Source organism: Heptranchias perlo, chromosome 18 (assembly GCF_035084215.1).
Source record: "Heptranchias perlo isolate sHepPer1 chromosome 18, sHepPer1.hap1, whole genome shotgun sequence".
Classification (NCBI taxonomy): domain Eukaryota; kingdom Metazoa; phylum Chordata; class Chondrichthyes; order Hexanchiformes; family Hexanchidae; genus Heptranchias; species Heptranchias perlo.
In genome coordinates this window covers 8638115-8654198 of record NC_090342.1, presented here as the reverse complement: position 1 = coordinate 8654198, position 16084 = coordinate 8638115, and the positions used below count along the sequence as shown (strand labels likewise).

Sequence of the window (16084 nt, the reverse complement as noted above, 5' to 3'; positions counted from 1 at the left end):
TTTGGTAGGAAGAATAGAAAATCAGAATATTTTTTAAAGGGTGAGAAACTATTAAATGTTGTTGAGGGATTTGGGTGTCCTCATCCACAAAACAAAGTTAACATGCAGGTACAGCAAGCAATTAGGAAGGCCAACATGCAAAGGGGTTGGAGTACAAGATAAAGAAGTCTTGCTGCAATTGTACAGGGCTTTAGTAAGACCAGACCTGAAGTACAGTGTACAATTTTGGTCTCCTTATCTAAAGGAAGGATATACTTGCCTTAGAGAGAGTGCAATAAAGGGTCATTCGATTGATTCATGGGATGAGAGGGTTGTCCTGAGAGATTTAGTAAAATGGGCCTATACTCTGGAGTTTAGAAGAATGAGAGGTGATCTCATTGAAACATACGAGATTGAAGGCTCGACAGGGTAGATGCCGAGAGGATGTTTCCCCCTGGTTGGAGTGTCGAGAACTAGGGGGCATAGTCGCAGGTTAGAGGGCCGGACATTTAAGATTGAGATGAGGCGGAATTTCTTCAAAGGGTTGAGAATATTTGGAATTCTCTACCTCAGTGCTCTGTTCAAGGCGGCAGCTCACCACCACCTTCAAGGGCGGTTAGGGATGGGCAATAAATACTGGCCTTGCCAACACCTACATCCCATGAATGAATTCAAGACTGAGATCGATAGATTTTTGGACTTTAAGGGAATCAAGGGATATGGGGATCAGGCAGGAAAGGGGAATTGAGGTCGAAGATTGTCATCTTATTCAATGACAGCAGGCTCGAGGGGCCGTATGGCTGACTCCTGCTCCCATTTCTTATGTTGTTAACAGTTTCCTCAGACAAGTGGGTCGGTAACCAGTAGTCTCAGATTTAAAATAATTGGGAAAACTAGAGGGGAATGAGGAGATTTCTTCCTCCTCTTCTCCCTTCCTCCTCCTCTCCTCCTCCCCCCCCCAAGAGGGTTAGAATCATAGAAGTTACAACATGGAAACAGGCCCTTCGGCCCAACATGTCCATGTCACCCAGTTTATACCACGAAGCTAGTCCCAATTGCCTGCACTTGGCCCATATCCCTCTATAACCATCTTACCCATGTAACTGTCCAAATGCTTTTTAAAAGACAAAATTGTACCCGCCTCTACTACTGCCTCTGGCAGCTCGTTCCAGACACTCACCACCCTTTGAGTGAAAAAATTGCCCCTCTGGACCCTTTTGTATCTCTCCCCTCACCTTAAATCTATGCCCCCTCGTTATAGACTCCCCTACCTTTGGGAAAAGATTTTGACTATCGACCTTATCTATGCCCCTCATTATTTTATAGACTTCTATAAGATCACCCCTTAACCTCCTACTCTCCAGGGAAAAAAGTCCCAGTCTGTCTAACCTCTCCCTGTAAGTCAAACCATCAAGTCCCGGTAGCATCCTAGTAAATCTTTTCTGCACTCTTTCTAGTTTTATAATATCCTTTCTATAATAGGGTGACCAGAACTGTACACAGTACTCCAAGTGTGGCCTCACCAATGCCCTGTACAACTTCAACAAGACATCCCAACTCCTGCATTCAATGTTCTGACCAATGAAACCAAGCATGCTGAATGCCTCCTTCACCACCCTATCCACCTGTGACTCCACTTTCAAGGAGCTATGAATCTGTACTCCCAGATCTCTTTGTTCTATAACTCTCCCCAACGCCCTACCATTAACGGAGTAGGTCCTGGCCCAATTCGATCTACCAAAATGCATCACCTCACATTTATCTAAATTAAACTCCATCTGCCATTCATCGGCCCACTGGCCCAATTTATCAAGATCCCGTTGCAATCCTAGATAACCTTCTTCACTGTCCACAATGCCACCAATCTTGGTGTCATCTGCAAACTTACTAACCATGCCTCCTAAATTCTCATCCAAATCATTAATATAAATAACAAATAACAGCGGACCCAGCACCGATCCCTGAGGCACACCGCTGGACACAGGCATCCAGTTTGAAAAACAACCCTCCACAACCACCCTCTGTCTTCTGTCGTCAAGCCAATTTTGTATCCAATTGGCTACCTCACCTTGGATCCCATGAGATTTAACCTTATGTAACAACCTACCATGCGGTACCTTGTCAAATGCTTTGCTGAAGTCCATGTGGACCACGTCTACTGCACAGCCCTCATCTATCTTCTTGGTTACCCCTTCAAAAAACTCAATCAAATTCGAGAGACATGATTTTCCTCTCACAAAACCATGCTGACTGTTCCTAATTAGTCCCTGCCTCTCCAAATGCCTGTAGATCCTGTCCCTCAGAATACCCTCTAACAACTTACCCACTACAGATGTCAGGCTCACCGGTCTGTAGTTCCCAGGCTTTTCCCTGCCGCCCTTCTTAAACAAAGGCACAACATTTGCTACCCTCCAATCTTCAGGCACCTCACCTGTAGCGGTGGATGATTCAAATATCTCTGCTAGGGGACCCGCAATTTCCTCCCTAACCTCCCATAACGTCCTGGGATACATTTCATCAGGTCCCGGAGATTTATCTACCTTGATGCGCGTTAAGACTTCCAGCACCTCCCTCTCTGTAATATGTACACTCCTCAAGACATCACTATTTATTTCCCCAAGTTCCCTAACATCCATGCCTTTCTCAACCGTAAATACCGATGTGAAATATTCATTCAGGATCTCACCCATCTCTTGTGGTTCCGCACATAGATGACCTTGTTGATCCTTAAGAGGCCCTACTCTCTCCCTAGTTACCCTTTATGTATTTGTAGAAGCTCTTTGGATTCACCTTTGCCTGATCTGCCAAAGCAATCTCATATCCCCTTTTTGCCCTCCTGATTTCTCTCAACTTTACTCCGGCAATCTCTATACTCTTCAAGGGATCCACTTGATCCCAGCTGCCTATGCATGTCATATGCCTCCTTCTTATTTTTGACTAGTGCCTCAATCTCCCGAGTCATCCAAGGTTCCCTACTTCTACCAGCCTTGCCCTTCACTTTATAAGGAATGTGCTTACCCTGAACCCTGGTTAACACACTTTTGAAAGCCTCCCACTTACCAGACGTCCCTTTGCCTGCCAACAGACTCTCCCAATCAACTTCTGAAAGTTCCTGTCTAATACCATCAAAATTGGCCTTTCCCCAATTTAGAATTTTAACTTTTGGGCCAGACCTATCCTTCTCCATAGCTATCTTAAAACTAATGGAATTATGATCACTGGTCCCAAAGTGATCCCTCACTAACACTTCTGTCACCTGCCCTTCCTTATTTCCCAAGAGGAGGTCAAGTTTTGCCCCCTCTCTAGTCGGGCCATCCACATACTGAATGAGAAATTCCTCCTGAATACACTCAACAAATTTCTCTCCATCCAAGCCCCTAATGCTATGGCTGTCCCAGTCAATGTTGGGAAAGTTAAAGTCCCCTACTATTACCACCCTATTTTTCTTGCAGCTGTCTGTAATCTCCTTACATATTTGCTCCTCAATTTCCCGTTGACTATTTGGGGGTCTGTAGTACAATCCTATCAAAGTGATCTCTCCCTTATTTTTCAGTTCTACCCATATAGACTCAGTGGGGGAACCCTCGGATATATCCCCTCTCACTACTGCCATGATGTTCTCCCTAATCAAGAACGCAACTCCCCCTCCTCTCTTACCTCCTGCTCTATCAGAGTGCATTCCATATCTCTAAGATCTGGAATGCACTCTGAAAGGGTGGTAGAATCAGATTCCAAAGGAACTTTCAAATAGCAATTGGACATGTACTTGGAGGACTAATTTGCAGGAATATGGGAAGAAAGCTGGGGTGTGTGTCTAAATTGGACTTCTTTCAAAGAGCCGACACAGGCATGAGGGGCCAAATGGCCGCCTTCTGTAAGATTTTATTATTCCCTCTTCATTCACAAAGTTCAACTTTAGTCCAATTAGATAGAAAAATGCACAATAGAAAATTTGGGGGACATCCAAATAAATTGACATTAATTTTGCCTCCAAGCTCAGTCAGGTTTTAAAATCATAGGACACTATGTAAATAGAAGCATCTTTCCATAGTGCATGTATAGATAAATCACCAATTTAGGATAGGGAAAGGTTGCAAAACAGTCACTTAGCAGGACCCCAATGCCACCTTAAGCAATATTATTAAATGCACATGGTTAGTGTTTACTTACCTCTAGTCTCACGGGATCTTCAATACCGACTACAGCAATACAGGTAAGGTCAGTAAGTACATCATTTTCATTATCCCACTCCACATCAGAATTAACTTCAAATTCTCTAAATGCTAAGCAGATGGTACGCAGTCCCTCAGAAGCCATTGGTTCCACTACTTTCTTTAATAGATCGTCACGGTCTCTCAGCTTGAAATCTTTTATTTCGCCCTTTGCATTTAGAATTTTAGAACACCTGGTGAAAGAGTTTATATCTTATGATAATTTTGTTTAAAAAAACTTAAGCAGAACCAACTGGGAGATGCACATTTGCTAATACTTAAGACAGAATCAGTTTATATTTCACCACAAAAACATTTTCAGTGCAGAAATGTAGGACAGCTGCCCAAGGGATACAGAAAATACATTGCATCTTTATAATTCACAGGCAAAGTTTCAAGTGATTAGATCACAAGTATTGGTGATCCATATCCCATGGACTAGCGCTTGATATTGTGTTATAACTGGCAGCAAATATTGGAACGTGAGACTTATTTTTGAATTTTACATTGGATTTACACAGGAACTGAGGCAGAGTAACACTTAGCAATGAAAGGTAATACTACTTATCACAACTCATTGTGCTGAACATAATTCCATATTCAATGCATGTTGTACTGAAAAAGTCAAGTAACCGTGTTCTACTAAAAATCTTACACAACAGTCTGACTAAGATAAAGCTGAACTATGGAGGGAAACATTTTGATCTTGTATAGGTTTCAGAAGCTATTTCTCCAAGTTAGCTGCCCACAGCCTTGTTTCTCACAGCCAAGTCAGAAAGGTTCAATAATGGACACAATCTCCCTCTCCAAGTCAACTCTAGTGGAAGTCCTGGTGCAAGGTTCAGTCATTATGTAAGGCCAACAGTTTAATGTTTCTTCTGGACCACTGATTCATTAGTGTCCTACTCAACACCGCGCCCCCCACCCCACCCCAATCCCACTCCAAAAAGCCACCATCACATTACCACTGTTAGAATACCACATTATACTTACTTTTTAAGCAAAATCTCAGAAGCACCCTTGCTGAACATTTGGAAACTACCATCAGGGTTCTTCAGAACCGTGCTCATAGATTTTCGTAGAGAGTTGAAGGTGTAGACTTTGAACAGTTTCTCTTCTGGAATTTCATGTCGAATTGCCTGGTAGTCTCTCTTCAATTCCAATACAAATCCCAACAAGGAACATTCCGTCTTATTGCCAACATGACGTGGCAAGCCACCTTCTTTCTCGGGAGGCTATGACATTAGATCAATAATACATTTGATGCACTCAATCTTACAGGATTTGATCCAAAAATCAAGTTAAAATAAAAAGATGCATTTTTATCTATTTAAGTAGATAGCTGTTACATGTTGCAACAGAAACAGTTTTAAAACAGGCTATGCATTTAAGCCAGTCAATGCAGTTTAAATTTCTAACAAGCCATTTCATGGTTTGGTCTGGGTTTAGGGCATTTGAACCACTCAACTGGATTACTGCCTTGTAATTTACTCAATATTCTGTCTAGTTCCAGTTGTCCAAAGTAATGCAGAACAATTTAAAATCCAAATATAAAAAACCTCAGAATATAGCACAATGCAACAATACATTGCCTGGCCCTTGTGCAAGAGCCTTTATGACTCAATTACTGCTGAATAATTGATATTTTACACTTCAAGGGGGGGGGGGGGGGGGGGAAGAGAAAGAGAAGGGAGTACAAGAATCCCAACATACCAGTATCTTGGTAGTGTAAGCAGAGTTTACAGCTATTCCTGCAATAAGTTTGTCCAAAATATTCTCAGGAAGAGTCTCTGAATCTGGAATCTTCTTGTAGTACTGGTCACCAATATACGCTTGAACCACAGTCATTCTGTTCATTGTGAGGGTACCAGTTTTGTCCGAACATATAGCTGTTGCATTACCCATTGTTTCACAGGCATCGAGATGCCTGACCAAGTTATTATCTTTCATCATTTTCTGTATGGGAGAGATTTATTGTCATTAGTAAATGTGTGCGCCATTTGATAGATAAACTCGTGCTATATTTTGACAGAACAATTTTCCAAGGGAGTAATTTACACCGCTCATAACTAAGCTGGCATTCTAATCTGTTCACCCCCACCAATTTACTGGTGCTGATGCATCAATGGGAAACAAACGACAGTTCCCAGGATATCAAAATGCAGGTGATTCTAAGCCTGCCCAAACTATGTTCCAACACAAGATGCAATTAGATTTGACTGGCAGGAAAAAAAGGTTTCACAAATTCCAGAATGACTTATCTAAGTGTTGCTCATATGGTTTGTGTAACCACATAAGTAGCTGCTGGAGCTCATGGGTGAATTACATTGCACAGAAGTGGAAGCTTAGATTTTAAAAAGCAGGCTATGCCTGGAAGGAGGGGAAATATTGATCAGATCTGATCACAATGCAATTACCTTACTAGAAGCAAGAGCACAATGATGTTAGGTGAGAACAGAAATTGGGCTTGGCTGCTATATCCTTGTCAGTCAAGTAGCCAGTTATTCCTGGTGTAGAATCACATGGGGGCTTACTGGAAACTACTGGAAAGCAGCTTCGACATATGGATCATACAAGTCACCATATTAAGGACAGGGAGAGTATGAAGAGGAACAGTGGTTCGCCACACATGAAAGTTTAAATTCAGCAAGGTAAATGGTATACAAGTGCTACGGTTTCAGTTATTTGTTTCTATTATAGCTTACCTTTACAGAATAAGCCAAAGAGATTGTAACTGCAAGTGGAAGACCCTCTGGTACCGCCACAACAAGGACTGTAACACCAATGATGAAGAATTTAACTAAATACTGAATGTAAATTGGTGTACACTCATTCAACCAAGGGCGGTGCTGGATCCAAAATGTATCAATCACAAAGTACAGAACAAGTATGATAACTGTAAAAGCAGACATCACCAAGCCTGTGGAAGAAAAATAGAACAGCATTACAATATAGAAATTAGAGGCAACACTTGGAATACAAAACACTGCTGTGTCCATACATTACTTAGCACCCTTTCTAACCTCGATGTATAAATATGGCAACTGAGATACTGGTCAGATAATAGCTCATACCTGGTGAGTCAGAAACAAACCAATAGATGAGTATGATTTACCTACAATTAGAAACATCACAGCAATACTTTTACCAGAATATTTAACAGTTTTATAAAAAAGGACACATGAAACTATTTTCCAGAACTGTGACTCACGACTAGATGTAAAATCAACACTAAGCAGGAATGTTTCAAATGCTGAAGAGGATCATGCTGAATAGGTCCTCAGGGAGTGGGAGCAGTGTGCTTGAAAATTTGCCAGTTCTAGCATATCATCCATTGAGATTTGCACACAGCTCAGACAGCTGAACTATCCATGTTTATTACAGGAGTTTGGAATAGTACAGGGCTGTACACTAACAGTGAGCTGCTCTATTCTGCACACATTTGGGGGGGGTGCGGGTGCGGGGGATGAGGAGGAGAAAGAGGGGGTTTCAGGTCAAGTCTCGTGCTGTAACTAGTGAATTATAAAGATAGTCACAGTCTTTGCAGCCTTTCAAATTGTTGTATACTGGTGAGTGCTTGTGCAGGTTGAATAGTTCATCCCCAGGTCCACACAATTGCCATGGTAAGGAAACAAACTTCAGAAGTGGAAAACAGGCCATTAAACAAAGAAATTGTGCTAAGCAATACAAAACTAATAGGTTGATTCAGGCGTTATGATTAGGACAGAATGAAGAGTCACTATTAGTCACAACCAATAATTTTATCTATATTGATCGTTCGTAGTTGAACTCCCAATTCCACTTGTTAAAAACCAAACATGTTCAGCCTAAACAGCTAATTTCAAACTGATTTTTTGAAATTAAAACTATATCCTTCAATAGGCTCAGACATATTCATACCTTGCAGGACTAAAAAAAAATCAAATTGTTTCCAAAATGTTTGTGTAGGGACACCAACTTTGACTCTTTAAATCAATAGCATGCAACAGGCAAAAGCCACAAGTACTGAAACATCGCATCCATGTAATTCTGTACAAAAATCCAATCATAAATCAGGATTATGGAACAATTTTAGTCTTCAATGGAAAATGATTAATTTCCATACCTGCTTTACCAATCTGAACTGCTAGTTTGGTGAGCTTTCCTTGGAGAACAGACTTTTCTTTTTTGGGAAAGGTTGCTTTCTTTTTCTCACTTTCATCATCAGCTGCTTCATCACTTTTCAATGGCTGCATTTCCATTGCTGCCCCATCTTGAGCTTTAGCTGAAAAATGCATGCAAAATGGTCATAATAATTTGACTGCACAATCTTTGATCCGAGACTAAGAAGGTCTAGAAGTCTAGTTGATGGCGGCTTCCATGGAAAGTTATTTTACTGATTGCCTAAGATAGCAACTTTTTTTTTTTGGGGGGGGGGGGGGGGGGAAGGGGGAACACAACATTAAACTTACAGCAGCAACAAAAAAAACTGATCCCCAACCAGAACTTTTCAAATTAGTGCGCCATGCTATATACTCATTAGGTTATGTGGTCCTTACTAAGCATTCCTTCACTTAAGGAATTAAACAATCTAATCACCCAGATAGTGATATTGGAACAATTATTTGATCACTGCAGCTACTTTAAACTGGTGGGAAAAGTAGTTTTAAAAAAAGTTGATGCTAGAGAGATTGAGGGGCTCGCAAACATGATACGAAACCCAAATTCTGGTAGTTCCTGCGGATACAAGACTGCCAAACAATCCCGACCAGTGTGATTACAAATGCAAGCAAGTGATAACTCAGTGCTGGTGCTGCACAAATTACCCCAATCACTGGGATTACACAATTCGAACTCTCTCTGATCACAGAACCATGCAGCACAGGTGGCCATTCAGTCCATTGGATACCTTTCAAAAAGCAGGCACAATTAGTCCCACTTCCCTCTTTCCCCATAGCCCTACAATTTTCTCCTCTTCAAGTATTTACCCAATTCCCTTTTGAAAGTTATTGCTGAATTTGCTTCTACCACCCTTTCAAGCAGTGCATTCCAGATAACAAAAATTCTCACCTCTGGCTCTTTTTCCAGTTACCTCAAATCTGTGTCCTCTGGTTAGCAACCCTTCTGCCAGTGGAAACAGTGCTCCCAATCTACTCCATCAAAACCATTCATGATTTTCTGGATGAAAGTTTGAGAGGTTTTTTTGTACTCATCAAGATAAAGAATGTTGGTGCTGGGAAAGGGAACCCTTTCCATTTCAGGCACCTGTCAGCATCAAGCACTCCCAGACTAGGCCAGCCACAACACAGGTTGGTGGAAAAGTAAAGCCCCCAGTAGTGTCCCTCAGCTTCAACCTTGAGAATGTACTCCCTTTTCCACCAGCATGATATTTTTCCATTTCCTACACAAGCCAGCCTTGGGTTTGGGATGCACATTGACCCTAATTTGGCACTAATAAGCAGTAATATGTTTTAGACTAAGGCCCACTGGGACCTAGGCAAAACAACCAAGGGTGGGCTGGGGGGGGGCGGAGAAAAACAAGGAGAAAATAAATATTTTTACATAGGGAGTTATGATCTGGAAGACACTACCTGAAAGGGTGGTGGAAGCAGATTCAATAGTAACTTTCAAAAGGGAAATACTTGAAATGGAAACATTTCCAGAGCTATGGGGAAAGAGTTAGGAGGAGTGGGACTAATCGGATAGCTCTTTCAAAGAGCCGGCATGGGCACGATGGGCCGAATGGGATAGATTCAGAATAGATCTAGTAGCTCAAAATTGGGCATCCATGAGGTGCTGTGGGCCATCAGCAGCAGAATTGTATTCCAGCACAATCTAACTTCATGGCCTGGCATATTCCTCACTACCATTACCAACAAGCCAGGGGATCAACCCTGGTTCAATGAGGAGTGTAGAAGAGCATGCAAGGAGCAGCACCAGGCGTACCTAAAAATGAGGTGCCAACCTGGTGAAGCTACAACTCAGGACTACATGCATGCTAAACAGCGGAAGCAACATGCTATAGACAGAGCTAAGTGATTCCACAACCAACGGACCAGATCAAAGCTCTGCAGTCCTGCAACATCCAGTCGTGAATGGTGGTGGACAATTAAACAACTAACGGGAGGAGGCTCTGCAAACATCCCCATCCTCAATGATGGAGTCCAGCACGTGAGTGCAAACGCTTCAGCCTTGTCTTTTGCAACCATCTTCAGCCAGAAGTGCCGAGTAGATGATTCATCTTGGCCTCCTCCCGATATCCCCACCATCACAGAAGCCAGTCTTCAGCCAATCCAATCCAGGTGATATCAACGGCTCAGTGCACTGCATACAGCAAAGGCTATGGACCCCAACAACATCCCGGCCGTAGTGCTGAAGACTTGTGCTCCAGAACTAGCCGCGCCTCTAGCCAAACTATTCCAGTACAGCTACAACACTGGCATCTACCCGACAATGTGGAAAATTGACCAAGGTATGTCCTGTCCACAAAAAGCAGGACAAATTCAATCCGGCCAATTACCACCCTATCAGTCTACTCTCAATCAGCAGTGAAGAAGGTGTCGTCGACAGTGCTATCAAGCGGCATTTACTCACCAATAACCTGCTCACCGATGCTCAGTCTGGGTTCCGCCAGGACCACTCTGCTCCAGACCTCATTACAGCCTTGGTCCAAACATGGACAAAAGGGCTGAATTCCAGAGGTGAGGAGAGAGTGACTGCCCTTGACATCAAGGCAGCATTTGACCGAGTGTGGCACCAAGGAGCCCTAGTAAAATTGAAGTCAATGGGAATCAAGGGGAAAACTCTCCAGTGGCCGGAGTCATACCTAGCAGAAAGGAAGATGGTAGTGGTTGTTGGAGGCCAATCATCTCAGCCCAGGACATTGCTGCAGGAGTTCCTCTGTCCTAGGCCCAACCATCTTCAGCTGCTTCATCAATGACCTTCCCTCCATCATAAGGTCAGAAATGGGGATGTTCGCTGATTATTGCGATGTTCAGTTCCATTTGCAGCCCCTCAGATAATGAAGCAGTCCGTGCCTGCATGCAGCAAGACTTGGACAACATCCAGGATTGGGCTGATAAGTGGCAAGTAACATTCGCGCCACACAAGTTGGAGATGGTCATTGCCCGGCACAAGAGTGTCTAACCACCTACCCTTGACATTCAACGACATTACCATCACCGAATCCCCCACCATCAACATCCTGGAGGTCACCATTGACCAGAAATTTAACTGGAGCAGCCATATAAATACTGTGGCTGCAAGAGCATGTCAGAGGCTGGGTATTCTGCAGCAAGTGACTCACCTGACTCCCCAAAGCCTTTCCACAATCTACAAGGGCGCAAGTCAGGAGTGTGATGGAATACTCTCCACTTGCCTGGATGAATGCAGCTCCAACACTCAAGAAGCTCGACACCATCCAGGACAAAGCAGCCCACTTGATTGGCACCCCATGCACCACCCTAAAAATTCACTCCCTTCACCACCAGCGCACTGTGCATCATCCACAGGATGCACTGCAGCAACTCGCCAAGGCTTCGACAGCACCTCCCAAACCCACGACCACTACCACCTAGAAGGACAAGGGCAGCAGGCACACGGGACCTGCACATTCCTCTCCAAGTCACACACCATCCCAACTTGGAAATATATTGCCGTTCCTTCATGGTCGCTGGGTCAGAATCCTGAAACTCCCTACCCAGCAGGACTGTGGAAGAACCTTCACCACACAGACTGCAGCAGTTCAAGGCGGCGGCTCACCACCACCTTCTCAAGGGCAATTAGGGATGGGAAATAAATACTGGCCTTGCCAGCGACGTCCACATCCCATGAACGAATAATAAAAAAAAGATTTAAAATGGCCTCCTCCTGTGCTGTAAGATTGAGACCAAATTCACAAAATCCTTGCAGCAAGTAGACATTCACCTCATCAGTCTGGGCTGGATTTGAACTCTATCATAGAGGAGGTTTCAGTTTTTAAACCTACTGCACTAAGCAGTCCCCAAGAGATTTTCCAGGATTAGTGAGAAATGCTCACTGCATGAAAATGCTTTCACAGGATCTCCCTTGGATTAGGCATAGTTAGACTTCCTGACCAATTTAAAACTATAAATACAGATAGGCCAGACTCTACTTTATTAACTACCTTACTGTGAAAATATTGCTGTGAAAGAAAATGTAGGTGGACATTTTGAATCTTTACCTTTATGATTAAATTTAAGTTATTGCTTAAAAAAGGTAGTAAAAATTTAGAAAAGCAACTAAGAACAATAGTTTATCCTCCTGCCAGGTAAGATCTGCCAAAAATATTGTTCTGTGCATTTACCAAATTTCAACACTAAATGTGTAATAAGTGTGTGTACTCCACGTATCTGATTTACAAACATCCCAACTGTGAACTGATGAGGGGATGCAGATAGGGTTGGATGAAATAGGGTGGGAGGAGGCTCATGTGATGCATAAACACTGGCATAGGCCAGTTGAGCTGAATGGCCTGTTTGTGCTGTAAATTTTATGTAATTGACTGTGGAACCATTGAAACTTCCTGTAACTGAACCCTTGGGGTTCTTTCCAGCTAAATGTTAGGAATTTATTTCAGTAACTGCTTTGCTATCTGCTGCTTACAGATTTGCCAAGAATCTCTCCAATAAAACACAGCTGTAGAGTATCCCTATACTCCCGAGCAGTGAACATAAATAGAGCTCTGCTTGTATCTATACATTGGAATCTACCGTTGACCTCTGCTCTAAATGACTGGTAAATTAAGGTAAAAATAATTTAATTTAAATGAAACACGAAAATAACTAGGCACAAGCATGTTCCAAGGAGAGCTTTAACTTAACATCTGATCAAATAGGGTAGATCTACAACCAAAGCTTGCAAATCACTAACTACAAACAAACTAACCCAACTAAGTTTTCCCAAGTGACAAGAGCAAGTTTCCTTTTGTTCAATTAGGCTTCAGTGGTGCAGTCATTAAGTTCTAAGGAACTATGTCAAGGTTACAATTTGGAACTAAGGGAGGCCTATCTGGGAATATTCTGGGCACACTTGTCTTGTGGGAGTGTCAAAGTTAAAAGTACTGGAGGCAGGGGGTTGCCACAGCAAAATTCTTATTTGACAGATGAAATTTTCCAACTATATTTCAATTTCTCAAATTAACCATAACATTTGGACTACAGAGGACTGCATTTTTCTTAAATACCAAGGTACATTTTTTTGTCCCCTTCCACCAGATGGACAGTTTACTCAAACCACCTTTATAAATAGAACATTCCTTATTCGTTTATAAACAAATCATAGCTCTGCTATTGTTTGCAGGTGCATTTTAAAGTTTTGACAGCTAAATAAACAGTACTGCAGATTATGCTAAGGCTGCTTATAGTGTTTAATGCTTACCTTTGTTTCGATTTTCTACAGCTCCATCTTGCTTTTTATCTAAAAAAATAGCAGTAATTATATAAACTCAATTTACATGTTTACAATATCCATGAGTAATTTAATGGTGCAAATGGGAATTGACACTTGCCTATACTGAGCATTTACCATTAATCCTCCACGTTACCAGAGGTTTAAGTGGAATTGTGCCCTCATCTCAAAAGGATATGTTCAATTTGAGATTGATTGTCTATCCTTTATGAAGGTATTTAATTTTTAAAAAAAACATTTGCTAGGTCCAGTGAGGAACAATCAAGATTGAGATAAGGAGGCTGAATGATTAACAGTGGTTTAGTCTAAAAGCTGGACGTTTAAACCAAATCAAACTACACAGCTTGATAAGTTTTGAGTTGCTAGCCACTGCTTGTCCAACCAGTACTGCCCTACCCATTAGGGCACTTGCTGGCAGGGTTATCTGGTTCCAATCTATTTTGGCTCCAATCAAACTTTCCAGATTATTATTCACAATCACTTTCAAGGACCCCATTAAAACTAAGCACAGTTTTAGTCAGTGAATTAGCCCACTTAGATAAGGAATGGTCAATTTTCTAAGTCTGAAACGAAGAGAAAGGGTGAAGACTCTTGGTAAAAATGCCTTGATGTCTCAAATCAGAATCAGGCTCTCCAAGATTGTTCAGTTTATCCCATGATTGACATGATATTTCTTCCTTCAAGACAAACTATTTGTGGATTTCTTTGTAGCTTGGTTTAAAACCTCAACTGCATCACCATGCTCAGTGAGTCACTCAGCTGACCAAAAAAGCTTCTATTGCAATTACTTGACCATACTTTAATATGTGGAGGACAGCCAAAATACAGATAAGTATTTGGAGTTCCAAGATAAAAAGCTGAACTCCTTAGCACTTATAGTCAGTAACTGTCATCAAGGAAAGGAAAATTGTATTTAGAAAGCACCTTTCACCACCTCAGGACATCCCAATGTGCTTTACAGCCAATAAAGTATTTTGAAGTGTAGTCACTGTTGTAATGTAGGAATATGGCAGCCATTTTGCAGGGTCCCACAATCAGCAAGATAGATAATGACCAGATAAGCTGTTTTAATGATACTGGTTGAGGGATAAATATTGGCCAGGACACCAGGAAGAACTCCCCAGCTGCTCTTTAATTAGTGCCAATGGATCTTATGTCCACCTGAGGGGGGAGATGGGACTCTGTTTAACATCTCATCCAAAAGATATGTACTGTACAGAAGGACAAAACTGGATTATTACTCAAGTCATAGGTTATTAACAAGTAACTTAAAATTTAAAATACTGCAGCCAATTTAAGATACTGTCTCAAACTGCTCCCCAGAGGTTCGGAGATCCTTTCAGTCGTATACTTACTTTTCTTCGTTTCATCCTCTCCTCCAGTCCCCAGCAAGGTGAAGATGATTCCAGTTTGAGAGTTTACACCAACAGCCGTGATTATCATTCTTCCAGAACCTTCCATTACATGGGTACCTAAAAGTAGACCCCAGTTAGAGCTGGCCATTGCTGCTAACAAAAAAAAAAGCTTCACGTGCCCACTATCTCACTACTGGATACTAAACATAGCTGTTAAGCATGAACTTAGGGGTCCATGCTTGTATACATAAGTGACCTGGATGGAGAAACCAGCTGTTTCATACACTAAATTAGGGAGTGCAGGAGGAATACAGGATGCAGTTTGTTTGGTAGAATAATTCAGACCAGTTATGCAAATGAGCAGGCAAAAACAAAACTATGCTGATAAATGCAAAGTATTACATATTGCAATAAAAAATGAACGGAATAGAATTCACAGTAAACTTTGAAAGGGAGTTCGTAACGACGAGACATGAAGTGTGGAGATGCATTTTAAGGAGCAACTGTAACGTGGGGATACTTCAGTATAGATGATGATTTGCTCTGCCGTGGAGTAGAAGTCTGCAAGTGATGTGGAGGCATCAGAATGCACTGATCAGGCCACACTTATGGTCAGAACTTTACTCAGTACTCACTTCAAAGAGAACGTGCACAAAAGCAATACATTTATATAAATGAAAAGTAAATTTAAAATGCCCATCAAAAGGGCGATAGATTATTCCAAATGTTAATACTCTAGTAGGGGTAGTTCAAAATGTAACTGGATGCTAGACTGGGTGAGATGGAGCACCAAATGGATGGCTATTAACAGGTTAAAAGGCCTTCTTTCATCTTTGATTTTCTCATGTCCTTATACTAAGGATGGGTTCAGTTCTGAAGTGTGAAAACGGTAGCCCTTTCTGCACACTCAACTTGTGTCGGAAGCACCTCGAAACCCACACAAGTTTACAGAACAGATGACGACTACTTGACCAATCGCATCTGTGCTGGCTCTTAGCTAGAGCAATCCAAAACTAATCTCACTGCCGTATTAGCCCCATCCCCTGCTTCCAATATTGATCCATTTTCCTCTTCAAAATGCAATCATCTCTACTTTAACCACTCTGGTAAAGCATTCCATGCTCCAGCAAC

The 16084-nt window shown here is 42.0% G+C and overlaps 1 protein-coding gene across 5 annotated transcripts in view; it reads right to left on the bottom strand.

The window, feature by feature from the left end:
• The window catches only part of atp2b1a (ATPase plasma membrane Ca2+ transporting 1a), a 99502-nt gene that overhangs the window by 26328 nt on the left and 57090 nt on the right, over positions 1-16084 (bottom strand). For all 5 annotated transcript variants that reach the window (XM_067999325.1, XM_067999326.1, XM_067999322.1 and 2 more), the window contains exons 6-12: positions 14954-15070; positions 13569-13607; positions 8296-8454; positions 6896-7110; positions 5904-6146; positions 5184-5425; positions 4150-4384 (exon numbers count right to left, since the gene is read on the bottom strand). In XM_067999325.1, the coding sequence (XP_067855426.1) occupies positions 4150-4384; positions 5184-5425; positions 5904-6146; positions 6896-7110; positions 8296-8454; positions 13569-13607; positions 14954-15070 (1250 nt within the window). The remainder of the gene's footprint in view (positions 1-4149; positions 4385-5183; positions 5426-5903; positions 6147-6895; positions 7111-8295; positions 8455-13568; positions 13608-14953; positions 15071-16084) is intronic.